Here is a 15,010-nt window from a genome sequence, read left to right on the forward strand (position 1 = left end):
GGAATATATACATGCTTCAAGGCCAAAAGCTCAAGAAAGTGAACTGAAAATCAGTGCTGTGTTTTCGGTCAGTGACAGTCCTCTTGGTAAGAAGCAGAACTGTAAGTTAGTTATGATCAGTATCTTGTTCTATTGACTAATAGAATGGATGGAAAGTACCTCCTCATATAAGTCTGTTTTCTTCCTTGAGACAAAGCAGTGCTTTTCAGACTGGCTGGCTGGTCTTGACCACAGTTTTAAAAAGTGGAATATAATTACAGTTGATCCTTGAACACATGGATTTGAATGGGTGCAGGTCAACTTATTTAGGTGATTTTTTTCAATAAATACGGTATTTTCATTTTATAGATCTGTAAATTAAGTATGGGGAAATTTTTATGTTCAGTTGGAAATCGCAGTATGTGAAATCAAAAGAATTAGAGTTTGAGTCCTGATTCCATCCAGACTTTCAGCTGCCTGCCCTTGGATGAGTCACTTGTCTGTTCTTTTGGTTTTGAGGCAGAGATGGCAGGACACAGATTTTCGACTGCATGGGGTTGGCACCTCAGCCCCCTGAGTTGTTCATGGGTCAACTGTATATCAGAGTGTGATGCATGTAGTAAGGAAACATACTATTTCATGAAACTGTTGTTTCAGCTATTTAATTTTGTATGCCTGTACACATACATACAAATCTACATATGTGTCTCCTGGGTTGTAATGTGAAATGTGGTTCTTTCTGTGTCTCAGGGTTAAATAAATTGGAAATACCTGCTCTGGAGTGGTTCATTGTCTCAATATTGGATTTCCAGACTGAGGGAATTTGTCCTAAAAAATAGAGAATGTATATATGTTCATGTTGATATGAAAACTGTTTTTTTTTTTTTCTGTTTGTTTCTTTTTCTTATTTTGTGTTTATAGCCCAACAGTTGACCCCAGGCTTTCAGCTTTCTCTTGCATCATCTGGCCCAAATGTATCGCTTCCTTCAGTTCCAGGCGTAGCTCTTCAGGTTTTTTGCTCTGGTTGTAAAAAAATGCTTTACAAGGGGCAAACTGCGTTCCATAAGACAGGATCGACTCAGCTCTTTTGCTCTACAAGGTGCATCATTGGACATTCTTCATCTGTCTGCCTACCACCTCCTCCCAAGAAAACCTGTGCAAACTGCTCGAAGTATGAGATATTCTTAATTATATCTTTTAATTTTTTTAGTGTATTTAGTTCAAACAGACTATTGCTACTTTAAATCTCTTTAGCACATTTCTTTGGAAATATTTTTTAGCTAATTGAGAAATTTGCAAATTCTAAAGTTTTGTAAAGTTAAATAAGTGACTTGATGTAAAAAAGGATCGCCTAAACCAGTTTTCCTATGTCTTTCAACTTAAATTTTACTAGAAAGAAATAAAACTATTTGTGAGAAATTGCAGGACCACTTATATATTGTATATCTTTTGTAATTGTAGACAACCATTCCAAAATTATTTGTTCTCTTGAAAGTTACTGAAGTATAGAATGAAATAATACCACCCTTATAATAGTATATGAAAGTTATTTAATTCTTTAGAAGGTAATTGGCCACAAAAGTAATGCATTTATTCCTGAGAAGTCCTTGTGAGCTTTTGTTGGAGGTCACTGTTGCCTTATAATAACGCATAGATGCAGAGAGAAGAAGAAATAGCGAAAGAGTCCTATAAACTTCTTTCTTGGGAATTACTTGGTGGTCCAGTGGTTAGGACTCTGCGCTTCCACTGCAGGGGGCATGGGTTTGATCCCTGGTTGGGAAACTAGGTAAGATCCTGAGTGCTGGGCACGGTGTGGCCAGAAAAATAAAAAATAGTAAAATTAATAATAATAATCATAAACTTACCTCAGTAAGTTTGAAGAATTTAGCATGCTTTGCCTACTAAAAGTAGTGTAATTCTAGGAATGTAGTGAGTTGTTGAGTAGTTAACAGTGTAGATCAAGAAAGGAGCTTGGTCTTAGATTGTATTAGTAGCTCTGTCACTTACTAGCTGTATGACCTTGGGCTAGATATTTAACTTTTCTCAGCCGTAGTTTCTTCATTAGTAAATAGTATCTACTTCCTCAGGTTTTAATGAGAAAGTGTTAGCACAGGACTAGCACATAGCAAATGCTTAGTAAGTGGGATCCTATTATTTTAAATAATAAATTTGATATTATGTATAGTTAACATAATTTGTGACCTCTGTTTTGTCTTTGGAGACATAATGATAGTTTCTTTATCTGCTTGGTTGTGTTGACCTTAGGTATCTAAAAGTAGATCCTATTAAAATGGAAATCCCCAAGAAAAAGGAAAGAGAAGTTTTAAAATATTTTACTTAAATATTCAGATTTACTTTTGTTCCAAAATGCCCAATACCTTACTTTAACTTTTTCATGTCATTCTCATGAAACTGCTCTGGAAGAATAAATTCTCCTGCCTCCCAGAGTTTGCTCAAATTCATGTCCATTGAGTTGATGGTGCTATCTAACCGTCTCATGCCATCTCATTCCCTGCCGCCCCCTTTTCCTTCTGCCTCAGTCTTTCCCAGCATCAGGGTCTTTTCCAGTGACTTGGCTCTTTGCATCAGGTGGCCAAAGTATTGGAGCTTTAGCTTCAGCAATGATCCTTCCAATGAATATTCAGGGTTGATTTCCTTTAGGATTGACTAGTTTGATCTTACAGTCCAAGGGATTCTCAAGAGTCTTCTGCACCACAGTTCGAAAGCATGAATTCTTTGGTGCTCAGTCTTTTTTATGGTCCAACTCTCACATCCATACATGACTATAGGGAAACCCAAATTTAGTTTTCTGTTTTTAGGTATTCAGCTTCAATATATCAAATATCAAGAGCAAATTAATTAAATTTTATTTTTTGACCAAGTCACATGGTACGTGGGGTCTTAGTTCCACCCAAGGACTGAACCCATGCACCCTACAGTAGAAATGTGGAGTCTTAACTACTGGACCGAGGAAGCCCAAATTAATTAAATTTGAAAGAATATAACATGACTTATACATCCAAATACATATTATTCTCTTAAAAGTAGTCACTCTTATCATTGGCTTTTTACCACAGTACTGTTGTTGAGAAAACTTTTTTGTCTCCTGATTTGGCATTGCCTTCAGAGATTGTGAAACATTCCTTTAGGCTAAGTTAGGTGATAAATCTATCTTTTCAGCTGGGGTTTGATTTTTGTAAGTTGCCAAAAGTTACTCGATGTCTTACCAACCGACTGTTGGAGATGATTAAACTGAGTCATACTGTTAAACATGATATCTGACTGTAAAATTAAAAAGTTGTGCTTAGAGTTCTTATAAACTAAATGAGAAATTAGAAAAAGTGTTTGAGCCATGTTGTTGTTGGAAGAGGTATAGTTTTTCTAGGGTAAATATTTAGGTGTGGCATATATGTTTGGGTGTGTGAGGTTTAGAGTACATTTATATTCATGTGCACAGATTTTCATTAAAACGTCATTCTCATTGGTATATGTATGTATACATGGCACTTGTAGGTTTTCATTATTAAATGAAATTCTTAATTGCTTTGATTGTAGTAGAAGAATCACTTTTCAGTATTAATATTTCGTGTGCATATAAGCATATCCGCTTGGTCCTCAAGATTCACTATTTTTTTATTAAGCTTGAGTTATAGAAAATTAAAGTAGTGCTCTGTCGCCTTTGAAATTCTTTTGTAGTTTACCGTAGAATAGTTAAGTGTGATGAAGGTACAGGATGGAAGGTAGAATAGTGGAATGAGGAACTGCGTGGATGGTAGAATCAGACTGCCTTAATTTATGTTCTGGCTTCACTGCTTACCAGCCGAATGACTTTGACAAGGTATTTAACTTTTCTGATTTGGTCTCCCAATAATGCTTACCTTATAGAGTTTTTTATGATCATTAGATTGGATAATTTGAGTAAAGAGAACAATATCTGGCACATCATCATTACCCAGTACCTTATTATAGTACATAATTTTATTGCCATTGTTATTCTTTACTATGTGGCCTGCAGTAGTGTTTCTAATTAATGGTTATTTCCTTCAGTTTTTATACTTGTCAGAAGAATGGCAATAACTTAGCCTTTGTTTTTACTGGCAGTGCTTATTGAAACAGTGAGCTCTTCCAAAATAACTCTAGGAGTGTCATAGAACAACTCAGTTATTTCCGTTCTTTTTGTCTCATTCTTGTTTCCATCTGTCCTCTGAAACCAAGCCTTAATAACCCTTTTGTTGGTCATTTGTTTCTTGGATCTCTTCAGTTATAGTGAAGTTTTATATATCATGCTAATTTTTAATGCAAATCTTTGATAATTTATGTTTCTCAAATCTTACATTTGAATAAAAAATTTTTTCATTTGTTGTTTCATTTATGTTTCTACTCTTGGCAGCTACTGGCTCATAAGAGGACAAGTGTTTTGTGGTCTGGAGTTGTGGGATGGACGCTTGTTCTTTTTGGCTCCAGTAGACGAAACTTGGTTGGAACTGGAAGCCTCAATGTTTTTTTCATGAGCATCTGGCTGGATATCTTTTAAATGTAATTCTCCCTCAACACGTCTATAAATTAAGTTTTATGAACTCCATTTTATACATGAGGAAATTGAGCCAGTAATTGCCTGTTGCCTCACTCATTGTCCCTCAGCTGAGAAGTAATAGAACTAATCATCAAACCCAGTTTTCCAGATGCCTTTCCCAGGGCCAGCCATTTTCTACTTATACAATAGCTGCCCTTAGTAAATGTAGTTATTTTAGCTCACAAAGAGGAAGAAATTACAATTACGAAGAATACATTTCATTTTGCCTTTGTTATTTATTTTTAGAGACATTTTAAATCCAAAGGATGTGATCACAACCCAATTTGAAAATTCCTCTCCTAGCAAAGATTTCTGCAGCCAATCATGCCTTTCTTCTTATGAGCTAAAGAAAAAACCTGTTGTTACCATATATACCAATAGCATTTCAGCTAAGTGCAGTATGTGTCAGAAGAATGCTGATGTAAGTTCCATTTCGTCTTTATTGAGATTCTGTTCACAGATCAGAGGTTTTCTCCTGGCTCTGCTTACTTTGTATCTGTGTGTGTTTTTCTTTCCTAGATTCGATTTGAAGTTAAATATCAAAATGTGGTACATGGTCTTTGTAGCGATGCCTGTTTTTCAAAATTTCATTCTACCAACAACCTCACCATGAACTGTTGTGAGAACTGTGGGAGCTATTGCTATAGTAGCTCTGGTCCCTGCCAGTCCCAGAAGGTTTTTAGTTCCACAAGTATCACGGCATATAAGCAGGTACGAATATCAGTCTCTTGTGCACTGTTAGGCTCGCCCCTTTTCAGATGGCGGCAAAGTGCAGAATAGGAGTGAGCTCTTCCCATCAATTGATCTTGGTGTGTGATTTCCCCTCCAGAAAAATGAGATAGATTCTGAAACTGTAAGGGTTGATTTTGACAGTAAAATAATATAGATGAACTAGATCATTCTTTAGGGTTTCCTTCATGGCCACAAACTCACAAACATAATTTCATGGTTTGCTAGGAGTCTGAAATATTTTGTGCTCTGTTGATAGTGAAGAAAACCTCATATTATTGTAGATAAACTATGACCAAAAGTTAAAAGATGATACAGTCAGCAAATATAAAACATATCTTTTCATTTTAGAAAGTACGTATTTTAAGTGTATTTTGGAATTAATCGTCATTATTTTGGCAACATTGCTTTATTAGAATGCTTTAGGTATTTTTTTTTTGTTGCATTTTTCTGTTTTCCAACTGCCTTTTTTTACTATAGTTAATTTTTATTAGTTTTGTTACTAAATATATTAATTTGTGTCAGTTTAATTGTTGCTGAATAATATGGGGTCTTCAAAAAGTTACTTATTTAGGAAATAAACTGAAAATTTATTTTTTGGCCTTACCATGTGACACGTGGGATCTTAGTTCCCTGACCAAGGATTGAACCTGTGCCCCCTGCGTGGGAAGCACAGAGTCTTACTCACTGAACTCCCAGGGAAGTCCTAAAAAAAAGAAGTTATTATTTTCAAAAAACATGTAAATGATAATTAAATTTTTTTTTCAGTTAGGGAGTTTGGTTTAATTCCTCTGAGCAGTTGGTAATGGACATTCATCTTTGTAGAGTATCCTTTTTCTAGGAACTTAGCCACTTTTGGCAGTCTGCTTACTATTTTTGCAAGAAAAGAACTCATATGTGTATGTGTGTGTGTGTGTGTGTGTGTATACATAGTCCCCAAATCAGTTCCATTCCTGATTTTGTTACTGGTATTGTATTCTGTCCACTGCGTAAGTGGTGTTCCTCTTTTACCCAGAGGATTATGTAAAGAAGCTTTGCAATTTATGTTTTCCTAGCTTTTACTTCCCTGTGTAACTTATTAGTGAAAGATTTTACAATGTGCCAGTGACAGTGTATGGTAGTGGTTAGGAGCCTGGACTTTGGATCCAGATGAAGTAAGTTAAATCTTCTACTTTCCTGTTTTTTGGTTTTTTGGTTAAGTTAATTAAAGTTACAGTTTGTTAATATAATTTTTTAAAGTATCTAACTGTGTTATTGGAAGGATTTTACAGTACAGTGTATGTAAAATTGCTTAGTATGGGGCCTGGCTTATGATGAGCACTCAGTAAGTAATAATATTTTTAATTTATGTAAATGGTGGCCACTATTATTGTGTTTCTTAAAACGTGAATAACCTTAGAGGCAAATTTTATTGTGAAACTCAGCTTGAAAAACAGGTAGTTCTGCAGAATCTCCTAATATGCATTAAACATCTTTTTTGTCTCCTGCTAAAGAGTTTTACTAGTTAAGTAACCTTCAAGTGGTAGACTGTCTCTTAGACTGATGTCCAAGTCTCTCCTGGGGGTAGTCCTTAGGTTTGTGGATTACTTGGTCTCTGATTATCTGTGATGAGAAAAGTATGTTATGACTAATTAATTCATCATTTTTAATGTATTTTGTTGTTGCTAATATATTTGAATAGTTACTAATTTTTTTCAGTTTTTATTTTATAGACATACTTCGGAAATATTGTGAGTTTGGTTCTAGACCACTGCAATAAAGGAAGATTATATTAGCAAATCTTACATACATATAGACACAAATATAATGTATATATATACACACATATATATCATTTATATATATTTAGTTTAAAGAGGTATGTTTCAGGTCTTAGTGGGTCCTTTTAAAAAGTGAACAACTTATTCTTAAATAATTCCAAAATGGTATTTATAGACTTTTCATCAGTTAAGAGTTTTAGAGGCATAATTGAGTTCATCCAGTTTCTGTAGCTAGGAAAGCAGCTTACTGGATAACTAGCTTACTCAGAATGTGTCTTTTTCCTTACCTTTAGAAATAGAGAGCATTTATAGGCATACCTCAGAGATACTACGTGTTCAGTTCCAGACCACCACAGTAAAGCAAATATTGCAATAAAGTGACGCCTGAATTTTTGGTTTCCCAGTGCATATAAAAGTTTATTTATACTATACTATGCAAATACTATGATGTGTGCAATGGAATTATGTGTTAAAAAATAATGTGCACACCTTAATTTAAACATACTTTATTGTTTAAAAATGCTAACCATTCATTTGAGCCTTCAGAGAGTCATAATCTCTTTGCTAGGAAAGGGTCTTGCCTTGATGTTAATGGCTGCTGATTGCTCAAGGTGGTGATTACTAATGGCAGTTTCTTAAAATAAGGACAGTTAAGTCTGCTGCGTGGATTGACTCTTCCTTTCATAAACAGTTTCTCTCTAGCCATACAATGCTGTTTGATAGCGTTTGACCCACAGTAGAACTTCTTTCAAAATGGGGGTCAATCCTGTCAAACCCTGTCACTGCTTTAGTAACTAAACTTACATAATATTCTAAATCCTTTGTTGACATTTCAGCGATCTTTGCAGCATCTTTACAGGAGTAGATTTCATCTCAAGGAGTCACTGTTTTTGCTCATCCATATGAAGCAACTCCTTTGTGCATTAGGGTTTTATGATGAGATTGCAGAAATTGAGTCACATTGTTGGGCTCCACTTCTAATTCTGGTTCTCTTGCTATTTCTGCCAATCTGCAGGGGCTTCTCCGGTGGCTCAGTGGTAAAGAGTCGCCTGCAGTGCAGGAGCCTCAGGAGACACGGGTTCGATCCCTGGGTCAGGAAGACCCCCTGGAGGAGGGCATGGCAACCCACTCCAGTATTCTTGCCTGGAGCATTCCGTGGACAGAGGAGCCTGGTGGGCTACAGTCCATGGGGTCGCAAAGAGTCGGACACGACTGAAGTGACTTCACATTCACAGTTACTTTATTCTCTGAAGTCTTAGATCCCTCAAAGTCATCCGTGAAAGTTGGAGTCAGCTTCTTCTAGACTTCTGTTAATGTAGATATTTTGACCTCTTCCCATGAATCACTGTCTAGAATGGTGAATCCTTTCCAGAAGGCTTTTCATTTACTTTGTCCAGATCTATCAGAAAAATCACTGTCTGTGGCAGCAGTAGCCTTATAAAATGTATTTCTTAAATAATAAAACTTGAAAGTCAGAATTACTCTTTGATCCATGGGCTGCAGAATGGATGATTTGTTAGCAGGCATGTTTTCAAGCAACATTAATCTCATTGTACGTCTCTGTCAGAGCTCTTGGGTGACCAGTTGCATTGTCACTGAGCAGTAGCATTTTGAAAGGAATCTTTTTTTCTGAGGAGTCGGTCTCAGCAGTGGGCTTCGAATATTCAGTAAACCGTGTTGTCAACAGATACGCTGTCATCCAGGCTTTGTTGTTCCATTTACAGAGCACAGGCAGAGTAGAATTAGCCTAATTCTTAAGGGCCTTAGGACTTTTAGAATAAGTGAACATTGGCTTCAACTTCAAGTTACCAGCTGCATTAGCCCCTAACAAGAGAGTCAGCCTGTCCTTGAAGCTTTGAAACCACACATTGGCTTCTCTGTAGGATGAAAGTCTAGATGGAATTTTCTTCCAATGGAAGGCCATTTTATCTGTGTTGAAAATCTGTTGTTTAATGTAGCCACCTTTGTTAATTATCTTAGCTAGATCTCCTGAATAGCTCGTAGTTTCTGCATCAGCATGTGGTGCTTCACATTGTACTTTGATGTTATAGAGATGGTGTCTTTCCTTAAAACTCATGAACCAACCTCTGTCAGCTTCAAACTTTTCTTCTGAAGCTTCCTCACGTGTCTCAGACTTCATTGAATTGAAGAGAGGAAGCGTCTTGCTTTGGGTTAGGCTTTGATTTAAGGGAATATTGTGGTTGCTTTGATCTTTTCAGACACTAAAACTTTCTCCATATCAGCAGTAAGACATTTTTGCTTTCTTAACATCTGTGTGTTCACTGGAGCAGCACTTTTAATTTCCTTCAAGAACTTCTCCTTTGCATTCAGAACTTGGCACACTGGCCCACGAGGCCTTGCTTTAGGCCTGCCTCAGCTTTTTATGTCTTCCTCTCTAAGTTTAGTCATTTCTAGCTTTTGATTTGAAGTGAGCGATATGTGACTGTCCCTTTCACTTGACTATCTGAAGGCCATTGTAGGGTATTAATTAGCCTAACTTCAATATTATTGTCTCAGGGAATAGGGAGCCTTGAGGAAAGGGAGAGTGATGGGAAACAACCAGTCAGTGTAGCAGTCAGAGTATGCAGCATTTATCAGTTAAGCTTGTCTTAAATGTTATGGTTCATGGCAGCCCCAAAATAGTTACAATGGTAACATTAAAGATCACTGATTATAGACAACCATAACAAAATAATGAAAAGGTTTGAACTTTGCGAGATTTACCAAAAATGTGTCACAGTGAGCCAGGGCTATTGGGAAAATGGCACTGATAGACTTGCTTGACGCAGGATCGCCACACACTCTTCAATTTGTGAAAAATGGAGTATCTGCAAAGCATAATAAAGTGAAGCACAATGAAATGAAGTACGCCTGTATTATTAGTTGAAAGAACTTATTTTTCCCACATCCCAATTTTAGGAAAGTCTGTACTTAGTGTAGCTGCTATCATTGTCAAATATCATGCTCAAATGTTTTAGCCAAAGGCTTTGGTTGTAGGTAGCTTTTCCTTTTTTCTTTTCTTACAGCATATGTATATATGTATGCTTGTACTTGGTATTTAAATGTTATTTTATTTTAACAGAATTCAGCCCAAACTCCTCCGTATGCCTTGGGGAAATCATTGAGGCCCTCAGCTGAGATGATTGAGACTACAAATGACTCAGGAAAAACGGAGCTTTTCTGCTCTATTAATTGCTTATCTGCTTACAGAGTTAAGACAGTTACTTCTTCAGGTAATGTTTAATTCCATAAATTTATAGGTTTTGTAACTATTGAAGAGGAATGTAACTGCTTTTTTCCCCACTTTATCACAAAACTAAAGCAGTCTGTGTGGTTTAAATAAAGACCCAAGGTTGCTTTAGTTTCAAAGAGCTGATTTTTTTTTTTAAGATTTTTTTTGATGTGACCATTTAAAAAAAATTTCATTGACTATTACAATATTGTTTCTGTATTAGGTTTTGTTTTTTTGGCCACAAAGCACGTGGAATCTTAGTTCCCCAACCAGGGATCGAACCTGCACCGTCTGCATTGGAAGGCGAAGTTTTAACCACTCAATGCCAGGGAAGTCCCTCAAAGAGCTGATTTTTAAGCAACAAAGTTTTTCAATGATTTTCTTAATCGAAGTATTTATTTTGTAATTTCGTATGTGAAAAGAGAGAAAAACACATCTAAGTTCCAAGTTAATTTTTGTGTAAGTGGGACTTAATTATAGTTAGCTTTACATGTTACTGTAAAGGTCTTTCATTTTTGTTTTGTGTATTATTGAATATTTGATATTTTTACTCCCCTAGTACATTTTTGGCTTATTTGTTCATGTGTGTGACTTAGTCATTGGTTTTTATTTTTTGTCACCAAGGGGTCCAGGTTTTGTGTCACAGTTGTAAAACCTCGGCAACCCCTCAGTACCACCTGGCCATGTCCAATGGGACGATACACAGCTTCTGCAGCTCCAGTTGCGTGGTGGCGTTCCAGGTACGACCTGAGGTAGCACTGTACCCTGCAGTTCTCTTAGGCAGTGGTCTGTGGCGAAATGTTAACTGCTGAAGGGCCCATCCTTATCAAAGGGTAAGCTTCAGTTAGAAAGAAAGGAGATTCTGTTCAGTTAAAGTCCAAGAGGTCATTTCTGCAAAATGTCTGAGCCCAAGTTTTGAGCTTCAGTCCTTTTTTATTCAGCGTTCTCACCTGGACTACCTTTCGTTCCCACTTTCACCCTTGGCTGTCTCCCTTTCGAAAGAATGGAAGTAGGCTGTGGTTTGGATAGGTGGCATGGTGATGGGCTCCTGTGTCCCTTCCTCTCATCCTGGGCCAGATACATCATGACTCCTGGCACAGAATTGGAAGCCTCCGCTCTTGCTGTTCTCTTCTTACTTACTCTCTAATACACGGAGAAAGGGTGGAGTTTAGTGCCTCCTGGGTGGGAAGATCCCTGATGTGGTATCCTTGGCCCCAGGGAGAAAGCAAAGTGGCCACTGTGCTCTTAATAGCTAGGAGAGGCTGGTTGGTAATAGGTGTGCAGGTGGAGGGAAAGGAGAGGACTGCTCTTATTTATTAGAATCATGTACTAGAGATCTTTGTCTAGAAAGCCTGGATTTTAGTCTGCAGCTTTTTTTTTTTTTTTTTGGCAACCTTTTAGTGTTACATTCCTCAGTCCTGTTCTGGGAATACGCCGTTTCAACTCTTCTTGTGAGCTCCTTAAGAAAGTCTTGCAGAAACATTGGGGGAAATTAATTTATGAAAATGAGAAAATGAAAATGACCAAGTTATCTTATTTCTCACTTGATACAATCTTTGCCTTATCTGTATTTATTCAGAATGTATTTAACAAGCCAAAAGGAGCAAACTCTTCGGCAGTGCCTGTGTCTCAGACCCAAGTGATTGTAAGCCTCCCCTCTGGGGCAGCAGTGTCAGCCGGAAGAGGTCACACCTCTGCCTTTCCCCCCAGCTCCGTCAGTGGCTCCGCTGCAGCCAGTCTCCAGCCTCCTGCTCAGTTCCAGCAAGTTGCTTTAACCCATAGGATTGTCAGACTCAGGTGTCAGCACTGTAACCATCTGTTTGCGACAAAACCAGAACTTCTGTTCTACAAGGTAAAGAGAGATCATGAAGGGGATTGAAGATGAGTTTATCCAATAGAAGCATTTTTGTCTTTTCATCTTTGACAGTCACTCAGTTTGCTTTGAAGTGAGAAAAAGATTTCTTAAAAATAAAGCAACTATTTAATTAGATACTAATGACTGTTCTTCCTCTCCAGGGGAGAATGTTTCTGTTTTGTGGAAAGCTTTGCTCTGATGAATACAAAAAGAAAAATAAAGTTATGGCGATGTGTGACTACTGTAAACTCCAGAAAATTATAAAGGAGACTGTACGATTCTCAGGGGTTGATAAGCCATTCTGTAGTGAAGGTAAGAAAAAAGCTCAGTTGTGGCCACAGAGCATGTGGTGGTTATGAAGTAATTTGTGATGAGTTGGGCTATTAATCCACAATTAATTTTCAAGAAATTTCTTTTTTGAGGTGTAATTTGAAGCTTTTTTTATTGAGTTTATACTTAACTCACTTCTAAATCTATCCTTTTAAATGTTATAATAATCTCAATAAAGAAAACCTTTCCAAATATAATTAGATCAGTGGTATTAGTACAGAGTATGGAAAAATCTCTTTGTAAGTTTAACTTCAGAAATCTTTTTGTTTTTGTACCTCTTCATAAACGGGGTACTTGGGCAATTACTGCTTTTTGGCTTAAGGAACTTTTATACCTCTTATGTTTCTGAATATAGATGACCTAGTATTTAGAGAGTATGTTTCAAAGGTGATGTGAGTTTGTTTTGTGAATACAGATAGGACTGTCTTTTAACCTAGAGCCAAATAATTGTGTCAAGATTTAGAAGTTAGCTTAAGGCTGGTATTATTGATGACTGCAGAAATTCACTTCACTGCCTGCTGGTTAATGTAAACTTGATGCATCTTACTTTTATCCTTGTTGTTCTCAGTTTGCAAATTCCTGTCTGCCCGTGACTTTGGAGAGCGATGGGGAAGCTACTGTAAGATGTGCAGTTATTGTTCACAGACATCCCCTAATTTGGTAGAAAATCGACTGGAGGGCAAGTTAGAAGAGTTTTGTTGTGAAGATTGCATGACCAAATTTACTGTTCTGTTTTATCAGGTAAACATGATATACCTCTTTGACTTTCTGAAGTTGGTACAGTTATTTTCTATTTAAAATATAATGAGATTATGTGAAGAGTAATTGGTTATTTAGAAGTAGGTAAATAAGTAAACTATGGGCTATGGGCTCCTAAAGCAAAATTTCAGTTGATTACAAACATGAAATCTTTGGGGTCAAGAAGATAGGATTTCTGGAGATTTTATTGTTCGGGAACTGTTCCTTTTATTTTTTGCTTTCTTGTAAGGCACACGGATCTTATTTATAACTTTTAGTTCTTTCTAGTTGGAATTTCACACAGTTACGTTGCCTTAGGTGGCTCTCTCCTTCAGAAGTAGTTCTGAGGAACTCGAAGTGAGCCTTTGTTCTCACTTCATAAGTTAAATGACTCTGACCTCCTTACCCTTCATCTGCCTTCTTTTTTAAAAAATTACTCTTTTGAAAGGCTGACAACAAAAGCTGCAATTAATTAAACCACTAATACATGTCTGGTGCTTCGTAAATATTTCATTTACTCTCCACCACATTCCTTGCTGGCTCAGATGGTGAAGAATGTGCCTGCATTGCAGGAGATGTGGGTTTGATCCCTGGGTCAGGAAGATCCCTGGAGAAGGAAATGGCAACCCACTCCAGTATTCTTGCCTGGAGAATCCCATGGACAGAGGAGCCTGGTGGGCTACAGCCCATGAGGTCGCAAAGAGTTGGACACGACTAAGTGACTTAACACTTTCACAGACCTAAGAGGTAGAGTATTGCTATTGTTAGGTTGTTCTGGTATTGCCTGTTTATAAATAAGGAAAAGCAGTAAGGTCCAGGGAGGTTATGCAATGTGCCTCTGAAGAAGCTGGTAGGTGAGGAACAGCACCTGTAACACTCTAGTAAAATCATTTGTTTACTTGTCTACCTACCTAAAATATAGTTTTCTTTGAGAGAAGGTATGTCTTTTTTATAATTATATGACTAGGACCTGTCTCAGTGCTCAAGACGAAGGAAACCTAGTTAGATATTTGTTGAATGAATCAAAGTCTTTTTGACTACAAACCCTATATTCTTTTTTTAACTTATTTTATATTGGAGTATAGCTATTAACAATGATGTATTAGTCCAGATGCACAGCAGAGTGACCAAAGCCCATATTCTTTATACTGCAGTAGGCTGCCTCTTAACCTTAGAAAAAAGCCTGTCTTTTGATTCCTTCACCAGTAATTTTGAAAACAGGAGATCAATTTCTATATCCTGTTAGTTGAGGGCATCTATATAAAACAAATAGTGTATGTATTTTTGACGACAATATCTTAAGGTAGCAACCTTAAACTTTGTGATCTCAACTGACTCATACATCCTGTTTTCATAGTTCCTTCTGGTTTTATGATTAGTGTTATATTTTCATTATTTTATAGTTTTCAGCCTATCCTGTTTCACATTTCTTTCTCAGATGGCCAAGTGTGATGGTTGTAAACGACAGGGAAAGCTAAGTGAGTCCATAAAATGGAGAGGAAACATCAAACATTTCTGTAACCTATTTTGTGTCTTGGAGTTTTGTCATCGTCAGCAAATTATGAATGACCCTTTTTCACAAAATAAAGGTAAAGTTAAGCTTAGCTAATGGGATCTTTCTGTCAGTGCTAAGTTTCTGTCAGCACTCAAAGTTGTAAATAATATAACAACAAAATTTCACTGCATTCAGACAGCCTAAATTTACTTAAATTTACCTTTTAAGAATCCTTAAAGATTGCCCTAGTGGGCAAATTAATCTTGATGCCTTTTGTTTTCAAAATCAAACATACCAAGGAATCAATAAATATGTAAGC

General features: G+C 36.8%; 1 protein-coding gene across 8 annotated transcripts in view; it reads left to right on the top strand.

Annotated features, from left to right (window-relative positions):
- ZMYM6 (zinc finger MYM-type containing 6) overlaps positions 1-15,010 on the top strand; it is a 45,134-nt gene that overhangs the window by 11,392 nt on the left and 18,732 nt on the right. For 7 of the 8 annotated variants that reach the window (XM_020908637.2, XM_070468418.1, XM_020908633.2 and 4 more), the window contains exons 3-12: positions 2-101; positions 901-1,150; positions 4,799-4,973; positions 5,072-5,263; positions 10,124-10,274; positions 10,898-11,013; positions 11,853-12,125; positions 12,290-12,440; positions 13,027-13,199; positions 14,635-14,785. In XM_020908637.2, the coding sequence (XP_020764296.2) occupies positions 2-101; positions 901-1,150; positions 4,799-4,973; positions 5,072-5,263; positions 10,124-10,274; positions 10,898-11,013; positions 11,853-12,125; positions 12,290-12,440; positions 13,027-13,199; positions 14,635-14,785 (1,732 nt within the window). The remainder of the gene's footprint in view (position 1; positions 102-900; positions 1,151-4,798; positions 4,974-5,071; positions 5,264-10,123; positions 10,275-10,897; positions 11,014-11,852; positions 12,126-12,289; positions 12,441-13,026; positions 13,200-14,634; positions 14,786-15,010) is intronic. The other variant, XM_070468419.1, reaches the window with a different exon arrangement.

The sequence above is a fragment of the Odocoileus virginianus genome, chromosome 5 (assembly GCF_023699985.2).
Source record: "Odocoileus virginianus isolate 20LAN1187 ecotype Illinois chromosome 5, Ovbor_1.2, whole genome shotgun sequence".
NCBI lineage: Eukaryota > Metazoa > Chordata > Mammalia > Artiodactyla > Cervidae > Odocoileus > Odocoileus virginianus.